The sequence below is a fragment of the Apus apus genome, chromosome 1, assembly GCF_020740795.1.
Source record: "Apus apus isolate bApuApu2 chromosome 1, bApuApu2.pri.cur, whole genome shotgun sequence".
NCBI lineage: Eukaryota > Metazoa > Chordata > Aves > Apodiformes > Apodidae > Apus > Apus apus.
In genome coordinates this window covers 180,431,470-180,454,874 of record NC_067282.1, presented here as the reverse complement: position 1 = coordinate 180,454,874, position 23,405 = coordinate 180,431,470, and the positions used below count along the sequence as shown (strand labels likewise).

At 45.7% G+C, this 23,405-nt stretch overlaps 1 protein-coding gene across 1 annotated transcript; it reads left to right on the top strand.

The window, feature by feature from the left end:
• Positions 1–1,459: 1,459 nt before the first annotated feature.
• On the top strand, positions 1,460–16,730 carry WNT2 (Wnt family member 2). Its single transcript, XM_051624400.1, has 5 exons — positions 1,460–1,539; positions 2,880–3,103; positions 5,936–6,213; positions 9,120–9,384; positions 16,477–16,730. Exons 1-5 carry the CDS (start codon positions 1,460–1,462, stop codon positions 16,704–16,706), a joined length of 1,077 nt encoding a protein of 358 aa, XP_051480360.1. The 3' UTR covers positions 16,707–16,730.
• Positions 16,731–23,405: the final 6,675 nt, after the last annotated feature.

Sequence of the window (23,405 nt, the reverse complement as noted above, 5' to 3'; positions counted from 1 at the left end):
CTTCAGTGGATTTCTTAGAGTCTTGAGGTGGAAGAGTTCTTTGCACTGCGGGGTCAGGGAGAGAGGTCAGACATGCATTGTAAAGAGCTGGATTGAGGTGAGGAGGAGAGGAGAGGAGGGGAGCGAATGCTGTACAGGTGGAGAAGAAAGGTTGGACTAAAAACATGCAAGGAAGACAGGAAGGGGAAGAGGGGATGCAGTGGGGTCTGACAGGCAGCGGGACGCTCAGCCCTGCGCTTAGCAGGGAGAGCAGCACTTTTTCCCCACGCGTGGTGCAAGGACAGGGCGGGGGGTCTGGCTGGGGGCCGAGGCCGAGCCCTGCTGCGGCAGGGCAGGGCAGCTGCCGCCGCTCCTGTCGCGGCGGGAGCCGGAGCCGCCGCTTCGGGGCGCCGGGCGGGCGTTCACCGGGAAGGAGCCGCTCCCGGGGCGGGGGGTGGTGGGGCGGGCGCCAGGGCTGCCCCAGGCGGTGTCCGCAGGCCCGGAGGCATCGCCCCGCTCCCCGTTTAGCATTCCTGGCCGCCTCCCCGGCTGCCCCGGGCAGGGCTCGGCACGGGGAGCGGTGCGGGACAGGGACCCCCCGCCTGTGCTGCAGCCCCCGCCATGGGCGCACAGCTCGCCCCCCCCGGCGGAGCCCACCGGCCGGGGGTCCGCGGTGCCGGTGCCCGCAGAGAGGCTGCTCAGGAGGTGGAGTGAGTGGGGTCCCCGGGGGCGAGAGGAGGCCCGGCCTGTCCCACCCCTGCAGCGCGGCTGTCCGCGCCTTCTGCGTCTCCTCCCGACACGAAGTCGCGGCTTGGTTTTGTGTTTGGCGTTCGCGAGTGCGTTTAAGGAGTAATAAAGACGTCGTGTCAACCCCTGTGAGGTGCCAAGTGCTGCTGGTGTTTAATAGTCGGGGCGGTCGCCGCTGGAGGCTCCGCAGCAGATCGCGCAGCATCTGCTGGCGTGTTCGAGCTGTCTGCTTGTAGGGCTATTGGAAAGCAACTGGCTCCTCGGGATTCCTTGCCTAATCAGAGGTGTTACCTCCTCCTCTTCCCCCAGTGTCTCTTGACATCATTTCATCCATCAGAGTTTCAGAGGAAAAAAAAACCACACACACACACAACCCAAAGCAGAACCCACCCAGTCTGTGAGCAGCCCACACCAGCCCCTTAGTTTTGCTGTGACTGCAGGGAAGAGCTGGATCAGGGCAAAGATGAAGGATGGGAGCGGGGCTGAGCTCCTTGTCCTGAAGGATCTGGTGCTGGGGGAACCAAAAGGAATCCGGAGTGATGCACTGATCGGCATCCCCCGTACCCCGGGAGGGGATCATTGAACTCTGTGGCCGTGCGTGGGGATGCGGAGGCGCTTGACCCACGAAAGAAAGAAGCCTTCAAGGTGCGTTTGCTCCGGCCGGTCATTTTTGCTCCATGGGATTTCTTCTGTTCCTCGCGCCTGACCTGATGTGGACCGAACCGTTTCTAACATGAACTTTCTCTCTGGGATCTGGTGGTCTCTTCTCCTGGTCTTGGTCTGGGCGACCCCACCAATCACCTCCTCATGGTGGTAAGTTGTGCAATTCCAGGAATTTTTATTTGCTCTTGGGGAAGGTGGGGTCGGATTAATTGTAAATTGGGGGGGTGGGAGGGTGGAAGCCTCTCCCTCGCAGGCTCGTACAAGCGAAGCTGGCTGCTGCCAGCTGCTCCGGTCCAGAAAACCCGGCCTTAACGCAAGCGGGATTAGACGGTCTCTGCATCTCCTTCCACACCCTGTCCCTGCTGCCCGCCCTCCTCCTCCCCCTGAGCACAGAGCAGCTGCGGGGCTGCGCGGGGCTTTCGGCGGGGCTGAGGGGAAGGGGCGGCCGGGCCCGGCGGCGGCAGCGGGCACCCCCGGCCGGGGGGCGGCAGGAGGGCGCGGGCTGGCAGGGAGCCCGCCCGCGGGGCTGGGGGAAGCGCTGCTGCTGGCAGCCAGCCCTCCCCCCCGGCAGCTCGGGGAGTTGGCTACAGCAGGAATATTTTTGTATTATTAATATTTTTTTTTTCCCCCTTCTTCCTCGCCCCCTCCCTCCTTCGAAGTTTCTCCTCGCTGAAGCGCAAACTGCAAGTGCAGAGGGTGGGAAGTCCCTGCGGGCAGCGCAGGACCCCACTTCAAATGACATGTGATCTCAATGCGAGGTGTCCAAGGGGGCTGCAAAACACGGGGCCGTCTAACGTGTTAGAATGGAAATAGAAACTTGCCCCTCAAACTGGGGACTCAACCAAGCCCAGACTGAAAAGGAGTTAAAAGGTTTCTTACAAACCTGAAGAACAGATTTAACCTTGACACTGGCTGACCAAGCATCACAGCCTGATTTATCAGACTAGGCGTATTTCAATAAAATTACTATCTATGTCCCCAGCCGTATAAATGTTATTTATTGCAATGGCTTTTTGTCATGGTGCCTCTTAACTGCCACTTAATATATATTATTTTGAAAATCACGGCTTTGACGATTTTATGATCGTATAAAGTAATGAAAATACAAGCATATTACATTTTCTTCTGTTCGATCCCTTCAAAAGACTCTGTAGTAGTTTGGGTTCTATAAAGGTACCTTTCGAGACATTTCAGGACTAATAGAGACCATCTGGATAGAGATGATGATGTAATTTAATTTTTGTCCAGGTTGTCTGGGTTTTGTTGTGTTGGGTTTTTTTAAGTACTGCACGGAGCTGTAACAGCGGGGTTTTGGGGTTCTCATGATTAAAAAAAAAAGACAGTGTCGCCCAGTAACTGTAAAGGCTTTCCAGCAGAAGGGCAGAGGCGACTGCCGCTCTGGATCCGCCGCAGCTGAAGCTCCTTCCCCCGCAGCCGGTGCCGGGGGTCGGTGCTGCCCCCGGTGCTGCCCTGCCCCTTCCCTCCCGCAGGTACATGGGGGCCGTGGGCTCGTCGCGGGTGATGTGCGACAACGTGCCGGGCCTGGTGAGCCGGCAGCGGCAGCTGTGCCGCCGGCACCCCGAGGCCATGCTCTCCATCGGCCGCGGCGTGGCCGCCTGGACGGCCGAGTGCCAGCACCAGTTCCGCCGGCACCGCTGGGACTGCAACGCCCTGGAGCGGGGGCAGCGCCTGCTGGGCCGCGTCCTGCTGCGCAGTGAGTCCGCGGGGCGGGGCGGGCGGGACGCGCACCCTGCGCAGCCCTCGGCGCGGTGCTGCCTCCCCGGCGGCTTCGTGCCGAGGGTAAAAGCGGGTTTCGAGGGTCGGGGCTGGGGAGGAGGATGGAGGGGCAGTCAGCGCTGGGCTGGCACGGCCGGGGCGGCGGCAGGAGATTGCCCTCCCGCTACCCGGTGAGGCTCCAGTTTACATTTCGGCAGGAAGGGAGGTGCAGAATCATCCCAGGGTCCCGCAGCGGAGCAGGACGTGCAGCGTCGAGAAGCGCTGCTTTGTTTAAAAACCTGTATCGGAGGAGAAGGACATGGATAAGGTTCAGAGGTCTGGCATATTAGGGGATGGCCCTGCAGTTCCCAACTTTTAAGGGAAATTTTTTTTTCCCAAAATTAAGGGCTGCAGAGAAACGAAAGTGCCAGAATGCAGTAGTTTGGCAGAGGGCTTTTCTTAATGGGAGGTTAGTACTCTGGGGGGGCTGAAAGAGGCAGCCCGTGGCCAAACAGGATCCCAGTACACTGAGATGGCAGGAGACAACCCCTTCTTACAGGCTGGTTCATGCTGGAGCATTTCCCAGGGGAAAGGTAACAGTCCTGCCGGCTGTGCTGCCGGTGAGGTGTGGGGTGAGGTGTGGGGTCCCGTGCGGGGCAGCGCTGCCCTCCAGGCCCTCAGCCTTCTCTGCGGGGTGGGACAGCCAGTCCCTCAGGTCAGCCTCCAGAAGAGATAAGAAGGGGTGATCTTATAGGGGTGAGTCAAGCTTGTGCAGACCCTGAGGCCTTCAGTGTCCTTCCTGCCCTGAGCACAGGATGGTTAAGCAGGTTGTTGTTGCAATCTAAATGTTGGACTCGGCCATCTAGTGAGTTTTCATACAGCTTATATGGTCCTTTGGTTCAAAGAAAGGGCTGAGACCTGTTACTAGGCCAGGAAGTCTCTATCCAGATGATAAACGTGCTGACACTTGCATCCTTGGGATGTTTCTGGTACCACCTGAGACAGGCTCTCTCCAGGCTGTGAGCAGCATGGCACTTGAAGGAAGAGGAGGAAGGTACCCCTGGGTGGGGGTGGGGAGGGGCTTAGGTGACACTGGGCATGCTGACCCAGTGGGATTTTATCCACAGAGTTTATTCAGTGCCAGGCTTGGCTGCTGGTAAGCAGTTGATTTCTGTAACCAGCTTCATGTTCCCTTAGCAATTATTTGTGAGTAACTAGTAATACCACCCATCGGCTGAAGGTCTCAGTTGGGCTTGTCTGACATTCAGGAAAACATGTCTAGCAGAACATGGTCTTATTCTGATGAAGCTGTTCCATTAAAGAAGTAAAAATGCAGTTGTTCCAAAAGTGAAGTTTTCTCTGTTGGTTCATGGGAGAGAATTAAGGCATCAGGCTTCTGAGCTCTACACTGAGCCTGCTCAGGTAGTGATTGCGAATGGAAATGCACCTAATTTGAAATGAAATGGTTTTTAGTAGTGTGATAAACACTTCCAACAACATAAAATGTTTCTTATTAATTAGTGCTTTTAAAAGATTTTGTGTTTCTGAATACATTTTCTCAGAAATAAATCCTCAAAAGATCATGATTTGTGATAAGCCATGGTATCTCCTGCCTGATTTTGAAGGCGGTGTGGGCAAGGCAGGGTTTGCCCGGTCCTTTTGCAGGCTTGTAGTTGCCATTTACCAAAGGATTGCGCAAGTACATAAAGTTCAGGGCTCATTCCTACTTGAAACATCTAGATGTTACAGGAAGAGAAATACTAAACAGTAGGTTATATATATAGTGTAATGCTGCCCCTACAATAAAATCACAGGTAACATTCTCTTTTTAGGGTCCTACTTTACTGCGCTAACATTACTTAAGGTTTACAAGTTCTCCAACCAGGTCTTTCTCACTGCTAGTGGCTTTAGATGCTGCACAAAAATCTACATCTCTCTCTTTCCATGCTACAAACTTTTAAAGTATGAAAACATCTCATTACCATGGGTAGAATTGTGCTAATATAATCAAGCCGTGTATTATAAATTACTATATATTAAAATAAACTTAAGCAATTACTGCACTGAAGTATGTACCCAGTACCCTAAGAGCAGGCATAGCCTACAAATGCAGATCATCTTTGGTATAATAAAGTGTCTTTGGTAAGAGAAGGGAAAACTGCCTGCACAGCTGGCGTGTGGAAGTTACAGCTGCCAGGCCAGATCCTGCCCTCAGGCATGACACAAGCAGTGCCATTGATTTAATGGAACTTGTTTGTGTGACTTACGGTTACCAGGCTTGGTTCTAGGCAGAAAACCTACATTTCACTTATATTCAGAAAATAACACCCAAGGTTTCTCCCTACCACTTTTTAAGCAGGAAACTTCATTCTGAGTGCTTCAGAAGGGGAAAAGCTAGTTTCAAGAGTTATTGGCAGGATTTTGCAATGTACATGTTGTTCCAGTGTCCCTATTTAATAATTTCTTAAACCTATCTCGGAAATAGCACTTAATATATTTTTCTAAATTGATGAAACATGATAGGAATACCAGCTGTCCTAATCACATATCTGTTCAGAACAACTGATCCATGAAAGTATATTAATCAATATCAGAAGCAAACATTTAATGTTTTCCAACTCTCGCACTATATTGATGAGCTTTTACCAGGGAGGAGTCCAAGTTTAAGCCATGACTAATTCTGGCTCCAGGGAATGTGTATTTGCATGATTTCAGCCCAGTTTTATCTTTTGCTCAGCAAAAAAGTCCAGGGTAACTGGCTGGAGTTAGGAAAGCCACTCAAGCTAAGTACCCCAACGATTTTTTAAATTATTTATTTTTGTTGTTTCAGGTAGTCGGGAATCTGCTTTTGTACATGCCATCTCCTCTGCTGGAGTTGTTTTTGCCATCACCAGGGCATGTAGCCAAGGGGAGCTGAAATCCTGCTCCTGTGATCCCAAGAAGAAAGGCTCTGCCAAGGACAGCAAGGGCCATTTTGACTGGGGTGGCTGCAGCGATAACATCGACTATGGCGTTAAATTTGCCAGAGCCTTTGTGGATGCCAAAGAACGGAGAGGAAAGGATGCCAGGGCACTGATGAACCTGCACAACAACAGAGCTGGAAGGAAGGTTGGTGTCCATCTAACAGATGCCTGGAGATGCTCTAGGAAAGCCCTCAGGGGTCTGGGGCAGGTCACGGTTGGACCTAGCTGGCTGGTCTCAGCAGTTAGGAGGGATGGGATGAGCAGTAGCCTGAGATGCTGTTGCTGGAACCCTTGGAGATTCAGTGGGTAGAGATCTCCAAACAGAATTAATTCAGCTGCTAATAGTGCTCCCTTCTGAGTCAGTTCAGTGGCTCCTTGTGTGACAGGCTGTGGCTCCTTGCTCAGTCACTTTGCATGGAGGTTTTGTTTTGACCGTAATCCTTTTATCTGGAGGAGTTTTAGTTTTGGTTAATACAGAACATAAATTCCTAAAGGAGGTTGAAAACCACGCTAAATAACAGACTTGACTATGAAAGAGCAAATTCAAAATAGTATTGGAGAAAAAAACCATCCTGACCATTCTTGTGTATGCATGGTAAACCTAAACACAAAATGAGCAGAGTTAAAATACCATTACTTCACTTTTTAAGAAAACAAATCCAAAATACATGTCCCTCCAAAAGGCATTGGCCTTGGGGCATGAACTGCTCTAAACAAACCCTTTTTCCTAAACATGGTATGAAAATACCATTCCTGGATTTCAACAAAAAGAGTCTTTACTTTTTTATTGTAGGTGAGTAGGAGGAGCGGTTGCTGGGCATATTGCCCACTGCTGTTGCAAGGGCTGAAGAATACATGCACTAGCTTTTTATGGTGGTAGCTATAAATAGTGAGAACAGTCCATGAAACTGGAATATGGTGTTTCATTATTCAAAACATACTAAAAATTTGCTGCATCTGCCATATCTGAAATAATAAATACATTTTATAGTGCTAGACCAAGCACTTCTGAAATGATTCACAGAGACTTCTTGTTTCTTGTTTCTGGTTGTCCTTAACATATGTTCAGTAGAAAGTAAATTGTTCATGTTCTGTTCTTTTTGTATTAAGAATTTCCCTTTATAAACTGTAAAATTGTTGAATATTAACTAGCTCTTACTAGAAGATCCAATTTTCATCAGTTGTACTGCAAGTAGAATGATTTCTCTGCTGTTTCTCCTTCAACATCTTTTCTCCACCTCTTTATTACCAGCAGGTGTAATTAATTAATATGTAATACAGACAGCTAAGGCTATTCAGATCAGTGATATGCACATACAATGCTATGGCTGTATTTATGTTACTATTCAAAAGAGGCTGCAGGCTACAACACAAGCAAAGGCTTTATAGGGATGAATTACCTCCATGCTGGGAAGTACTTCCTGTAAAAGCTACATATCTTAGTAGAAATAACATGTGCCAAATAATAAGACAGGATTAGTAAGCAAGTAGTTTTGTGGGGTTTTTTTAGAAAAAGCTCAAGAAACTTTAATAAACATATTCAGTTAAAAATAATCAAGACATTCTCATATTCTCAAGGACCTGCTTTATTAGAAAGGGATGCTGTTCTGTATCCATGGTGCTATAATGTAGGTTTAGCTTTGCAGGGATCTTACTGCCTCAGCCCACCCACAGGCCTGGCATTTGGATCTGGATAAGACCAGCTGTGCCCTCAGCTTTTTCTCATCCCAAAAGGGGTGTTGATATGATTCTTTTAAAATTAGACTATTCAGATTATACTAATTAAAAAATACATAGAATAAATATTTATAGTATTCCTGTATGAGTCATACAAAAGAATATGCTGTATATCAGTATAGGAACATCACTGACAAAAACAGAACTCCTGCATTCCTGTCTTCTTCTTCCACTATTCCAACAAGTTACTTTAAACATACAAGCAGTTAAACTGGTTTCTACTGAGATAATGAAAACCAAGCATCTTCTTAAATCCCGGTTTTGTGACAGGACCATTGGCAGTGAAGTGGGGCTGTGGGAATGTCAGTCACTTCTTTGAATAGTCATATTCTAAACAAGTTGCAAAGAAAATTAAAAGTACTTTGGTTTTATAACACATTCTCAGTTTATTACTGAGAGCTTGACTGAAAAATGCTGCCCTTCTGTGCATCAGTTTCACTTCTAATCATCAAGCTTTCCTCTCTCTTACCTTCCCTCCACGACACGGTTCTTCTTCTGCAAACCCTTAAACGTTCATATTTCATGAACCCTTAGAGCATAATATTTATAGATCAAATATCCCTATCTTCAGAATTAGGAATGAATTATTTATTTTATATGAACCCATTTGTTGTTCTCTAACATCATACAGGTAACTTAAATGGCTGAGATGAAGCTGAAATAGCTTTAATGCTATCCAATTGTTAAATTAATCATGAAGGTGATCTCTGCAGTGCAAACCAATGAAGGTCTTATTCTAAAATGTTTATTAAAAGGTTTATAAACATTTTAAAAATACTGTATTTAAAATTTTTGCATAGACTTGCTACCTAGCCCAGGTACAATGCTTTGCACAGTCTCTGCAAGAGCATTTAAATATGAAATGCCAGTGAATTTCAGGGCAATACTTTAAACACTATTCAGGATGAAGGGCAACCTCATGCAGGCAAGCTAGAGAGGGTCAGCATGGCAACGCTTCAGCTGGAATGATGGAGAAATGGCTGACAAGGGGCTGAGTGATGCTGTCTGTTTCCCACATCGTTTTCTTCTGCCCAGTCTGTTTCCTGGCACTATGGACCATCTAGAACCGCGGGATGACTGGCAGGAGCAGGCAAGGGAAGCCCACCAGCCCCAGGATTGTGTGTACGGTTGAGTCAAACAAGCAGAGCAGACCAACCGTGTGGGGATGACTTGATGCTACCAGTGGGTGTCACTACAGACCGTGTTTTGGAGTCCCCGTGGAAGCCTGGCACTTGAGGATGGATGGAAAAGGGCTGAGAGGCAAAAAATTACAGTTTGTTTTACCTGTGTGTGTTTTACTGCGTTTCTAAACAGGCCGTGAAGCGGTTTTTGAAACAGGAGTGCAAATGTCACGGTGTGAGCGGATCATGCACTTTAAGGACCTGTTGGCTGGCCATGGCAGACTTTAGGAAAACAGGAGATTATCTGTGGAAGAAATACAATGGCGCGATTCAGGTGGTCATGAATCAAGATGGCACGGGTTTCACCGTGGCTAATAAGAGATTTAAGAAGCCAACTAAGAATGACCTCGTATACTTTGAAAGCTCTCCAGACTACTGTATCAGGGACAGGGATGTAGGTAAGCCTCTATCGTTACATGTGAATTGTTATTTCGGACATTTGTACTTTGAATTTCAAAAATCATCGTTATTATTGATTGTGTGTATATATATGTGTATAAATCCATGCATGTAACCAGCAGGAAGCAGGCAGGAAGATGTTTTGGAAGGACAGCTCTGTACAAGAACAATAGCTTCTTGATGTTCCTAGATGTATGACAGCCAGTTGTTCTAATATAATTCAGCAGTTTCTTCCAGATGCTATGGAGCCCTGGAGGTGCTGCAAGACAAAAGCTGCTTTTAGGACAAGTTTGAATTGTGGTCTGGAGGCAGGTCCACAGGATGCACAGCCACATACATGCTTCTGTCACACAGCTCACTCCAGAGTTGTCAGATACAACTACAGCAGCCCCCATAGAGAGAGACATCCTGTGATGTCTCTATGATACCACCTCGAGTTGAGTTGCTTCTCTTTCATATTGTTATGCTACTGGTGCAGACTCCTAGGGGACCTGTGTATGCCTTTACCTCCATGTTTCCTGAAGCTTACTGTGGACCATGGAGCCCCTAGTTATAAAACGCCTGTCCTCATGGTAATGCAGGAGGTACAGCAGCTTGGTGCACACCATGCTTGCACCAGTCAGTGCAGCTGGTGGTAACATGGTGCAAGGCAGCTGGAGGATATGCAGGTGGATGAAGGAATAGAGGTTGGTGGGGCAGAGCACACTGCATGGAGGGAAACTTCTGCTTATGCCACTTCAACCATGGTAACCATCACATCTTCTGAAGGGTCGTGCCAGCCCCAGCAGGAAGAGGTGAAGTTTCAGGGCTGCTAGTTCACACCGAATTTTTCTGCTTTCAGAGGTTGCAATAGAGACCCACATAACAGTGTTACAGGTTTCCAGGCACTGCCAAGCACCAGGAATCCTGCTGATGGTTCTCAACCCATGTATAGTGTTTCCTGATGTGGCAATTAAAAACTAGCAACTGGAAGACCAGACATTTGGAAAACAGAGCCAGACTGAGTAATGTATGAAAGATGTTGTGGAACTAATTAATAGATTGTATAACATACCAGATTGCACCCGGTATGACATACCCGAGAGTATCTGGATAGCAATGCAGATCAGCTCTTTTTGGCACCACTGCCTATTTACAATCCAAGTTTACTTGTAATAAGCATTGCAAAACAACTGTACTTAAATAGGAACAATATGTGAAACCCTGGTCATGTACTATTGACTTCAGTGAACCCAGAATTTCCTCCAGTATGCTGATGTTTTACGGTGGTTAGTTGAGTAGTCAAGGTAATTTTATATGTTATTTATGACTTCTGCAGGTGATGCTTATTACCTGCACAAGCACATATTGTTCCTTGAATAGTGGCCAATACTGTAAAGTCTAATACTTTAATCCAAGTGAATAAATGGGCATATTGAGGCATTGTGCAGAGACTGACTTTGCAGACTAAGATTTATTCAAAACTTTATTTCTTGAAGTTGCACTGTGCATTGTAAAATCCGTGATTTCTTTCCTCCAAAAGGGAGAGCCCATACATGATCTGCTTCTGCATCAAAAAGCCATTTAGTAATAATTTTATACTAAGCCTGATCTCATCTGTCAGTCTTCTTGTCATGGCAAAGAGTGGGCAGTTCCCACCACAGTGGATCACACAGGCTTGCATGACACTGTCAAGACACCAGAGATGGCAGAGTCCAACATGTGCTTTGGTTCAGCTTGAAATAAGGCTGAGGATGAGGTGATGTTTCTTTGCTGCCCAGAATTCTGAGAATGTGGCTGTATGAAAGAGCACATTTTGGCAGGCTGCAGTAAACCTTAGATGGGATGTGGGGTGCCCTGCTGCTTGCATGGAGCAAAGGAAATATCAGACGAACAAAGGCTGATCTGGCTTTGAGAGAGGTAATTTCCGCAACTGAGCAGCATTTTTTCTTTATTACCTTAGATTTGCCCTGTTGAGTGCTCCAGAGTGTCAGCCCTGTTAAGTGACTGGAAATGAAATGAGATTATGGAAGTCTGAGTTTGGAAATAGGTGAGGAGCATCAGTGCTTAGGATGTCCTGGAATACAGCTCTGCCTTTCATTCTCTGGGGAATTCAGGCAATTTAGTGCTTCAGGGGGAAAAAAAAAAAAAAGAAAGAAAAAATAAAAAGTATTGGGACTGAATGAAAGATTCCCAGACCAAATCTCATGAAGTGTCATGACTAGATCAGGAGACAGCTTCCCAAAATGTAAAACAACCAAGTCATTGTCCTCTGTGACTTGGGTGTGCTAACACAAATGAACCAGTAAATTACAAGGTGCTCAGGGGTTGTATCATCATCTACCTGTCCAAAAAACCACATACCTCATCCTCTACAACTAGAGCTTGTAGCACTGGCTCTTCTCCAGTTGGACACTGGAACAGGCTGCCCAGGGAGGTGGTGGAGTCAACATCCCTGGAAGTGTTTAAAAGAAATGCAGATATAACGCTTAGCCACGTGATTTAAGCACTGAACGGGTAGATTAGGTTATGGTAGGTAGATTTAGGTTATGGTTGGACTTGATGATCTTCAAGGTCCTTTCCAACCAAGATGATTCTATGATTCTATTCTATGATTCTCTCTGGCAGTAGGCAGGAGAGTGCTGGGACTGAATATACCCCGCTGGGGGTAGCAGTCTGTCTGGGAGAGGCAGCTGGACGTACAGACAGGGATCACCCCTACAAAATGAAAAATGTGTTTGTTTGGGGTTTTTTTGGTTTTATGTTTTGTTTGGGCTTGGTTTTGTTTTTGTTTTTCCTTGAGGAAAAGTGGAGTCTTTGCTTTCAGGAGAGTTGTAATATGTTGAAATCACAAATAGCAAGAGAATGACTTTTAGAAAAAGACCAAAGGAAGGTTTTCAGAAGTGCTCAGAATTCACTTAACTTTGCTCACATGGATGCTGAATTTGGTAGGAATAGAGGTAGGACATCCCAGGGGCTTTTGAAAATCTTGCCATGAACTTACAAATTTTGCCATGCTTTGCATGATCTTCTCTTATATTATAATAAATTTGCTGTCAAAGCCAGTGTCACTGCCTCTGCCTGTGTGTAGGGTGTGGGTTGTGGACCTGGATTGTGGTGGCCATCTCTTGTATCTTCAACAGGCAGATGGGGTGCTGCAGCTGTGTCTAAGGACCCTCTGCACTTGGTGTCCTGGTGGAAAGCACTGTTAGCACTGTGGAGATGCATGTGCAGTGCTACAGGCAGCCCCATGGAGCTGTGTGTTGGGTGACAAACCACGTGCCCAGGGTGATCTGCTTCAGGTCCTCCAAAGGAGTATTTTTGTGTTAATGTATTTCCCTTGCTGACCCACATAAGCCGTTTGCTGCATTTTTGAGATCAATGAGGCCAGGTTTGTAGTGAAAGAAAAATGTGAAGCTGAAGTATAGCCTGCAAAGTCTTGGTGTTGGGTAAGATGTGTTAGTACTCAAAGCATGGAACCCAGGGAGGGACACCAGCCCTCATCTGTGTCAAAAACTTCTCACCAAGGTTAACTGCATACAGTCAGTATGGGACTTCTTGGTCCATATCTCCCAGTTCAGGCTTTGCAGACATGCTGGGTGCAGACCCAGCCCCGTGCAAGCTGCTGGTGGAGCTTGTGGTGGCTTCCATCCAGGCAGCTCCAAGCACCATCTGGCAGAGAAGCAGCAGCATTGCCCTGAGAGCCTCTGGGAGCTGAGAGGTTCTGACAACCCCCAAGGGCTATGGAAATGAAAACGAGACACATATTTACTCCAAACTGAACCTGGATGTGCTGATCCTCTATGTGTTGCCTGTGGGCAAATCCCAGCCCCTCCAGGCAGGGCTGTCTCCAGGGTGTGCTGCCTGTTCCCTCCAGCCCACTGTGCTGGGCTGTTTTATGTAGGTTCCACTTGATTTTTTTCTTAATTTAAAAAGTAGCTTTAGAGTTCCTTTTCTTTGAATATTCCTTTTTAAACTTTCCCCCCCCACCCCCATCACCCAAACATTTGTGTGGAGACTAGTTCATTGTTGTTGGGTATTTCACTGCTTTGGGTTTTTTTTTAACGTGAAAGTCAAATAATGAACTTTATTGTTTGAAGCCAAATAATCAATAGAAATAGAAAGGAAAAATCTCACATTATAAATAATTAAATCAATTTTAGTGCTTTGGGAATAGGAAAATGTATTTTTCACCTTACCATATGTTTGCTTGAGAAAGCAACTGTGCAAACCAAGAAGAAAGGGTTGGATGCCCAGGACATAAAGTTGGCAGCAGTAAAAGCTGTGGATGTTTTGGCAGGTATAATGTTGTGTGTTGGCATGGCAATTCCAATGCTTGAAATGAAAACAAAGAGGTTGCACGAAAACTTTTTACAAGTTAGAACATTCTCTTACCCCTTAAGTAATGGGGAGGTGCATTAGAGGCAGCAGGCAAAGATCAGCAAACTGCCTTATTTTATTTAGTGTCTCCTGCTGCCTTTCTTGCCTGGGACCAGAGTGCCTGCCAAGGAGCACAGTGACTCGTCCGGCTGCTCGTCTGGCAGTTATTGCTCAGTTTCTTTCTCATGAGAGAAATTGCAGAGAAGCTGAAGATGCTGCTAGTAAAAAACGTTTTGTTCAGGAACTAAATGTTTCAATGAGCCTGTTTTCTCTTTTGTCTCGTTCTGTGGATAATTTAGTCCCCTCTCCTAGTGGCACATTAAGTGTTGGTGCTGCGCTGTGGGCAGTACCAGATGACAGAGGCTTCTGACTGTGTTAGCAGCCAAAATCTTTCTGGTTTTGAAGTCAGTGGCAGAGTTCCCATTGAAAGCAGTGGGCATATCCTGCTCTGCTTCTTCACACAAACCACATGCGGAGAGTAAAACACCAGACGTTTTGAAATCTAACCCAAATAATGGTTGTTGGAGGTTATTGTCCTCGGTGTGCTGTGTCCAGCAGCCTGGGCAAACCAGGACCTGGGCTGAGCTTTGCAGCAGGGTAAAGCCTCAGGCAGGTCAAGGGGGAGCCCATGCAGGTGGGATGAGCAGGAATTTGCACCAAAATCCTGATGCAGAAGGAAATGCAAGCTTGGTCTTTGTACCTTATTATTTTTTTTTTTTTTCCTTTTGTCTGAGCAGAGGGGGCAGGACAAGTGACTATGGAAGTGGTTATTGAGTTGTATTTTGTGTAGTTGGGGATGTGGTGGATGTTGCTGTGGGCTGACACAAGCACCAGCACTTATGTTCAGGTGTCCCAGCTGTTTGCAGTGTCTGGAATGGAGGAGAACATGGTGGCCAGGAAGCAGAATTTGGTTTGTTTTCTGCCGCAGGCTTCCCATGGGACCAGAGGCAGACCAAGAAGCTCTGCATCCTCCTGACTCCTCAGCCTTGCCTAAATTGGGGGCACTGGGGCCACTGGAAGTCTCTCTTCCCCCAGTGTAGAGTGATTCCTGAAAAAAGGATCTGGGAAAGGCTTGTTGGCATCACTGCTTTGCCTGTCATGCAGGTTGCCCCAGAGCAGCTTGCCTTGCAGGGATTGCAGTGTGGCAGAGGGCTTGCTAGGGCTGGTGTGTGACCGTGCAGGTCATTGCTGGTGGTACCTTTCCTGCTCCTCCTGGGACCCCCTGCACGGGGATCCAGGTGGATCTCAGGGGCTGGGCCCAGGTCTGAAAAGGCATGAAGTCTCCCTGGTGCTGGGGACAGTAGGGGTTGGAGGAACAATGAATGCTTGTGTGCTGTGAATTGCTTCAGTACAGCAGCAGTGGTACATGGAACCCTAAGTACACCATGAGGGGAAAAAAAGAGAAAATTAGAATTTATGCAGCTTAGATTTTTAGTAATTACAGATTAATTACAGCTTGAGTTTTATTAATGAGGATTGGCTTGCCAGTGTAGCTCATGCAAATTTGATTAATGTCTGTATGTATTTTTTTTCTTTAAGAAGGTAAATTGTTCATGTTTGATGTATACCTGGGAATACACTTTGTAAAATGTTTCCAGTTAATTTAATGACCACAGGCAATATTTAGGAAATCCCTTTTTGACCAGGAATAGAAGACTGGAGCCATAATTTGGTCTAGGGAAAAGGTCAGAGCAACGTTAATCTCATCGATATACCTGAAATTGATTTATTAGAGCAGTACATGAGAAATCAGGTGAAGCATGAGTATTTGTGAAGTTTTCAGATTGGTGGTAATAATCTCTCAACAGCTGTGGTACAGATCCCAAAGCGTGCCCTGAGAGAAGTTTCTGTTAGATGAGCAGCAGCTCCTATGTGGTACAGTAGCTGTTTGGGCAAAGACATGCCTTGAAGAGCCATTTTGTGCCATGTGGAGATAGGTAGAGGTGATTCAGCCACTGCAGAGAGGTTTTAAGAACATGAAGAAGTATGTGTATGCTTCCCTAGCCCTCCTGTCCACAGCAGGCTAGAATTTAATTTCTTCTAATTGCTATCAAAAAAGAGGAGAAGAGCCCTTGGTGCTTACCCCCAGAGATGAGAGGTGCAGAGGAGCCACTCTTCAGCTGCCACCTGAAGTGGTGGACACTGGGGCCATGGGTGGACACAGAAGTGATGCCAAGAAGTTGGGAGTGCTTCTCTGCTTGCTTCTGCGAAGACTTTAACCAGCAGCAGCATGGGTTACTCTGCCCATTGTGTCCCTTGCAGCCACCACATGTATCAGTCTCTTCCAGCCCTCCCCTGCCAAGCTCATGAGGTCCTGAGGACAACAGGGATGCCCCTCCTGGATGTCCCATTCACACAGCCCTGGGGGACTGGCCGTGGTGCATAGGAGGGGGATGCAGGGCGGCCTTGGGGAAGGCATCTGCTCCCTGGCGAGGAAAAAGGTGCTATAGAAAGGTGAATCAAAACATGGTGATACTAACAGAATCAGGCAGAGCCTTGAAATACTTGGTTCACTTCTTCTCATCTCCAGACATGAGTTTTAGGAGAAATTTCAGAATTTAAGAGCAATTTTGCCTTGTGATAGGTTTCTCTGGCTTGACATTGAATCCTGGGTGATACAATGTTGAAGGCCTCAAATGAGTTGCAAATTGTGTCTCCTATACTTATTTTCACATGCTTTCTGTCCCTCCTTAAAATTCACCTCCGGACCTTACACTGCTTTTCCTTTGCAGGGTCCCTGGGGACAGCTGGTCGGGTTTGTAACCAGACCTCCCGTGGCATGGACAGCTGTGAGGTGATGTGCTGCGGGAGAGGCTACGACACCTCCCGCGTCAGCAGGATGACGAAGTGCGAGTGCAAGTTCCACTGGTGTTGTGCTGTGCGCTGCCAGGACTGCCTGGAAGTGGTGGATATTCACACCTGCAAAGCCCCAAAGAGCACTGGCTGGATCTCCCGGACATGATGCACCAGGCTACTGATGCTTGAGGACCACAGACTTTGCTCTTCCTGGTCTGTGCAGGGAATGCTTCCAAGGTCTCCTCTACTTCTATGCCAGTTTTGCCTTTGTCTTTTATTGCACAGAAACTGCTGAATAATTAATCTCTGCAGCATTTATTTCCCATTTCTGCATGACAGTGTTGCTGCAGATTTGTCTGTGCATAAACTGCTGCAGCTCTGAAAGGGCATACTTTTGTTAGGACCCTTCCAACCAACATGCAACTCTCCTCTGGACTCCTTGTGGCAATTCATTCTTGCCACCAGGAACACAGCAAGGCACAAAGAAGGGGCACTTCATACAAGACTACCACCACCAACTGCATGGTCTGAGCTTGCTCAAGCATCTTCCAAAAGATCTTGTGCTGGTCATAGTTGTGCCCTGGATACTGAAGTGCTCGGGAGTTTTAGCATCAGTTGGTGATTCCTTCATAAGAGAAAACTCGGGGCCAGGCTGGGTGAAAGGCTTTCCCCAAGAGGTGCTTGTCCATTCCCAGTGGACTGGAGTTTGCAGTGAAGTGGCCACCTGAGGTCACCCAAGCCACTGTTACCACTCTCTGGCTTTCCATAGGGCAGAAATTGGCCCACAGGCAAAAGCAAACTGCAGGAAATGTGTTCAACCACAACATTTTCATAAACTATTGAGTCAAAGCAAATGTCTTAGCTATATGTTTGTGAAAACTTGCCTTAAAAGCTTTTAAAAGGTCGTTAATATTAACTGCTGAGGTTGTGATTTGAATGATTGAAGAGGTTTGTTTCTCAGCCTAGTGAGAACTGGTTGGAGGACACTTAGCTACCTAAGGAAAAAGTTTCCTATTTTTCATTTACTGAATAAGCAGAAAAATGTTTCCAAAAGGCTGTTGAAGAAGGAAGTATCTGAATTATTTGGCTTCTAAAGGATCTCTCAACTTCTATGTTCTTTTAAATTTAATAAGCCTATTAAATGTGTTCAGAATGATACCTTCTATTCAGATGGGGACTTCCAAATGAGATCTTCTCTGCGTATTTTCTGCAAAACCTTACGTCTGTGATTAAGGGTGCATTGGCCTTTGATGGAGGCAGTAACAGGTTGTGCCAGGTCCACATGGAGGGCTGGCAGAGCACAAAACAACAACGAGCTGGAAAGGTGTGGGCTCATGAGGCAGAGAAATTGCAGCCTCACTACAGCAGAGCTGGGTGAGACAGGGACCAGCTGCCTCTTCTCGGAGCAGAGACCAGCAAGTGATCCAAGACAAAAGGTGGGTGCTGTGCCAGTGAGTCTAATGAAACTCTGGAAAAGCATCCATGAAGTGGAGAGACAGACAAGGAAACATACCAAAGAGGAGGTCAAATGGATGATAGAACATACTGTAGATGCAGGTAAAATTTCTATATGAAAATGAAAAAGAATGGAGGAATCCTAGTGGGTGCAAACAGTGCACGAAAAAGTAATATACAAGTAGCATCCTGTGGCCATAAAGCAAGTACTCTTGTTATGTTGTGGAGGATTTTTTGCTATTTAAAAAGAATGGGATTTTGCAGTCAATGGTCTGGAGAGAGCAGTCATTTGCATCTGAAAAGCTTTGGAAAAATTTTGAATCATTGAAATGGGCAAGTCATCTCCAGAAGGCACGGTCGGTATTAAAAGATTAGGAGGGTCCAGAAAGGTATTTATTTGAACAATGAGATAATGACACAGTGCCTGTCAGTGGCATTAATGTCATGACCAGGCACACAGGCACATGCATGCATGTGTACGTGTTCCATTCAGCAGTTACAGTGTTTGCCTCATTCCTGCTGGCAATTAAGGCTCTGGGCTGGATAAGGAAAAATTCAAACCTAATTGTATTAAAAGGTGAGCTCCAAGGAGAATTTTTACTAGGATTTCATCATGAAATCAAATCCGCATGTCTTTCACAGCCTGAGTAAAATCACATTTTAAACCTTGAACTTAAAAACAGGGTAGTATTTTTAAACTTTTTTTGTGCCAGGTTTTTTTAAAGGTTCAAGGACCCTTTGAGTAGTCTACACATGTAATAAAGCTGAAAATATTGAAATGTTCTGGAAAATAAGGAAGCCTCATTCATACAAGGGAACTCGTTCTATGCAGCTGAATAAAAGGTAATGAAATCAGCTCACTTCTTAACTCCATCGTTTGGTTTTACAGCAGAAAACAAACCCACCTGAATCCTGCAGTCTCAGGTAGTGTTTTAGGGTCACTGTAGTAAAGGTGGAACTTTTACTCCCCAACCTGGTCATCCTCCTCCTCGACCAAGGTACATCTTGCTCCAAACTTTCCCCTGGTCTCAGAGGCCTGTGGTTCCTCAAGACTGTTCTTAAAGGAAGACCAGGAAGATGGTGGCATTGAATGCTTTGGCTTTTTCAGTGTCCTTTGTCACCAGCTTCCCTGCCCCATTCAGCAGCAAGCCCACCAAAGGTGCATTCGGCAGGCTGAAATTTAGGTTTCACACAAGTGTCATATTAATAAGCTGCAGTGCTGAGCCGCCACTGACCTCGCTTCACCAGAGGAAAACCAGAATATTTTGTAGCACAACAAATGTATAACTGCTGAGCTGGCCCATCATTTGATTACCATTTTTTTTCCCTGTAATTGTGATTTAAATTTTTTTTAAGAGCTTAAAGTAAACTTTTTACAGCTCTAAGCATTGCTGCTGCCTCTTCCACGAAGAATGTGCTCCTTTTGCTATTCTTTGGTGAGAAAAGACACTCAGAGATGTAAACATTGCTAGGAAAGACACCTCTTTGACCTTTGGCTAATCAAAGAAAGAAAAAAAAAAAAGGGTTGGGGGGATGGATGGGGAAGTTTTAAAAAAACCTCTACTGAAATCAAAAAAGAAATAAAATAATCCTATATATTTTTATGTATGGAATACATTTACTCATGCACTTAGTCATGCAGAGGAAACAGCTGTCCCTAGGTAGACAGTTTAGCGTCAGAATAATGTTAGCTGAGGCAAAAGGTTGGAGGATTTATTTTTTCTTAAATATACTGTCCAGTTTTCTTGAGGGAGTTCCCTTTAATTTGCTGCATGAAATCAGAATCTAGCAGCTCTCTGAAACGCTGTTGCTTGCCAAGCTTTTTGGGATTGCTCCCTCCCCCTCTATTTTATTTTTTATCAAACTTTACCCTAAAAAGTGTGTTGAGCTGTTTTAGGAGAAATCTCACAAAAAAAAAAAAAAAAGTTACTTGCTTTTGCTGCATGGAAAAATGGGGAATGACTTGGTGGTGTATGAGGATATGTGGGTATTGTAGCTTGAGAACTTGTTCTGTTGCTCCTTATTTTCCTGCAGAACTATCTAAATGCTGTTGATGCATCTCACCCTGCCCTCCCATCCTTGTTTAACCCTCTCTGCAATGTGAATTAGAAATACAACACCCCATTTTTGGTACTGTGCTGCAGTTGCTGGAGGGTATCCAGCATCAATGCCTATATCACAGCTACAGTGGGCAAGCACCCAGTGGTCCCTGCCTGCAGACTTTGTGTTCAGCCTCTTGCGGCACTTGGTGTGTGGTGGCCAAGGGGAAGTGAGTGGCTTTCTGGGGATCAGGGAAGAGCTGGGGCTGGGGAGGGAGGGTGCTTTCACTAGGAAAAAGAGTCTTAATCCACTGTGGCAGCAGGAAGTGCACTAAGGCATGCTTGCTGCTGTGGGTTTTGCTTCTCACTCTCAGGAAGGCCTGTGGCCTTCATGTGCAGGTGATGGCCACCTCTGAGGACAGAGGTCCTTTTGTGGTCATAAAAGAGCCTGCAGGTTTCTCCTGCCACTTCAAACAACACAAATTAACTTGTATTATTAACTGGATCACAGCAGCATTTCATGGGCTGTAATAACAAACAGGGTTTGATGGGTTTGTTTTTTTAATAACAGCTCATTTGCCTGATTAAAAGGATGTGACTTCATAATGTTAAGATCTTTTCTTGTGTGAAAGAAGCCAACATATATGAACCAATATATTGACTGTGCCTCCTTTGTTGTTCGGGGTGACTCCTTGGAACCAGGCAGGAGCTCTGTAGGCAGTGGGGTGACATGTGGGGCCAGGGGCTTGCACACTGCACCTTAACTGGAGCCACTGAGGTTCCCAAGGCCTCCCTGCAGTGACAGCCACACCAGGTATGAAGAGGCATGTGAGGGGTCCATCTTCCTTCAGATGTTTACCTTCTGTAGGTTGTTGCAACACAGGAAAACTGCTGGTATTTTTTGTCCTTTCTACTAGGGTAAGGACTTCTATGCTATCCCACTGAAAAATCAGAGTTGGTGTTCACACCAAATCACAGCAAATGATTGGTTTTAAAGAAAAAAAAAAATAGGAACCGTGAAAATTTTAGTTTTTAAAGCTCTCTGCCCTTCCCCTCCCCCATAAATCTGCAAACTGAAGATTCAGATGAGTTATTATCTGAACCAGATTTCCAGAAGTCTCATCTCCACACTAAGCCAGAGGCTTTCCATCATTATAATCACGGGCGGTGTTTGCCTTTTGATCTAAGCCATGCTGAACTTCACAGGAAACATGTCAGAGGCAGAAAAGCTTAAGGCAACAAATTCTGCCTGATGAAAAAGAAAATCCTTTTGTCTGAGTTGTCTCCCAGATGCCTAGAATTATAATTAAAGCTAGAGATATTTTCTAGGTAAAATCGAGGGCTCATGACTGCTTATAAGGGAGATGGATACTATAAATAGTAGAAATAGAGCACAAGGACATTTTTGAGTTCCTAAAGGTTCCCCATAGTTCAAGGTAAGGAGCTGATTCTTCCAGAAGTTAAGCATTCCTTTTTATCAGATTATTACGGCTAGTAATTCCCATACAGATCGTAATTCTAACAGAAGGCCAAACTACTAACTTAGTTGCTGATGTTTGTGTATAGCTAGGTATACACTGATAGGCAAATATATTTACGTTAGGACTGTTAATCACAGCAATTTGTTCTTTTAAAATGTAGGTATATATAAATTAACTTTGAAAGGTTTTTGAGGGGGCTGGGAATAAGTGACCCAAACCAGCACAGAACAGCAAGAGCTGAACCTTCTGATTTTCACCAACCTTAGTTTTCTGACAGTGTCACTGTGAGGCAAACAACTCTAATATAATTATCCCTAGTTTTACTGCTGGAAGTAGACAGGAGCACTTGCTGTAAAGGTGCTCTCGGTGGCTGTTCTAGCAATTCCAATGAAAAGCCAACAACGCATGTATGGGCCCATTTCACACTTCCACGTGCTGTCCATGAGTCTTTTGCTCCCTCTAATCGTATGCCACATCCCACATTAAATGTAAACCATACTCATTGCAACATTACAGTGAATTGCTCTGCAGGAATAGTGGTCAAGAGATGAAAACCCTGTATGGAAATCCCCACCAGTGGCACACCTGTTTTAACACTTAGCAATGAGGCTCTCTGATCTTCTGTGTTGTCCTTCAGGTCTCATTCTTGAGCTGATTTCTCCTGGTGTGGGGGCTGACATTTTTCTCACAGCACAGCAGTGTTTGCATTAAAGCAACACGATTGCTTACTTGGGCAAACATCTTTCTTCTAGGTAGACTGGTGTAGCTGTGATCAAAAGGGCAAGTACTTACAGAATGCATGTCCTGCTGTAAAGAAACACTTTCCTCTTATACCAACTCCAATAACAGCAGTTTTTGCTTTATGCATTCATATCCTCATTGATAAACTTACCTGCTGGTGATCAGTGTCTCTCAAGCTGCTCATCATTTTTAGAAGAACAGCAAAGTTCAACTGGCAAAGTGGCATTTTTGATCCGCTTCATTTGGTTTATGCTTCCTTATTTGGGAGAGGAGTTGGAAAAATAATCCTTGAGGCACTTGTAAGAACACACTTTTAATTCTGGACAGGTAGGACTCCCTGCTTCAACTTCCAGATCATATTCTTGATCTTAGAGCTGCATTAGCAGAGGTGTTGGTGGGAAGTTTCCACCTACAGTGGCTAAAAGTTGTGACTATTCTGTCTAAACCTCCAGCAGCACAGGGATAAGATTTCCTGAGGTAGGCACAAACCTCTCTATTAATTGTGCATGAGCTAACACCAATGTCGTTAATGAGCTTCTGGTCTCAAGCAACCGTTTATAATGCTGATGTTTAATCTGTACAGCAAAGAGTACCTGCTTTTTCATAATTGAAACGTTCTTGTAATGCAATAAAAACTCAGCAGGAAATATGTCAGAGCATGAATTCAACAGTCACTCACTACAAGTAAATTTGTCTTCAGTTCTTTGCGGTTACTTACACTTTGTTCTGTGGGCAGAGAACAAAACATGGAACTTCTGGAGGTACCTGAATTAACACCATTGTGAAGAAAATCTGCCAAGTACTTGGACTTTTGAAAATTCAAACGAGAATAAAACCAGCCTCTGTGCAGGGATGGGAATCAGAAGTCCAGCGTGCCATCCAAACCACCTGGAGAGCCTAAAGCTGCTTTAGGAAGAAGATTTGTCTAGAAGCCTTGTCTAGACTGTCTGTAGTGGTGAGGGCTTCACCCTGACTGCACTCCTTAAGAAAAGGCAGTGATACCATTGCTTAATTGTAAAGTTATTAGTGTTTTTTCATTAACTGAACGGAAAGCCAAGCCCTAGCTCTGGTGAAGCAGATACACCACACACGTTTAAGAACACGAAGTGCAATCTGAGCTTTGAAGAAGCAGCCAAAAGACAGCAATGC

What these genes read in the sequence shown, in the direction of transcription:
- WNT2 (XM_051624400.1), top strand. Translation starts at nt 1,460, where the DNA reads ATGAACTTTCTCTCTGGGATCTGGTGGTCTCTTCTCCTGGTCTTGGTC. An exon ending in GGGCCGCGTCCTGCTGCGCA is followed by an intron (nt 3,104 to 5,935) that starts GTGAGTCCGCGG and finishes TTGTTGTTTCAG; the next exon opens with GTAGTCGGGAATCTGCTTTT. An exon ending in TATCAGGGACAGGGATGTAG is followed by an intron (nt 9,385 to 16,476) that starts GTAAGCCTCTAT and finishes TTTCCTTTGCAG; the next exon opens with GGTCCCTGGGGACAGCTGGT.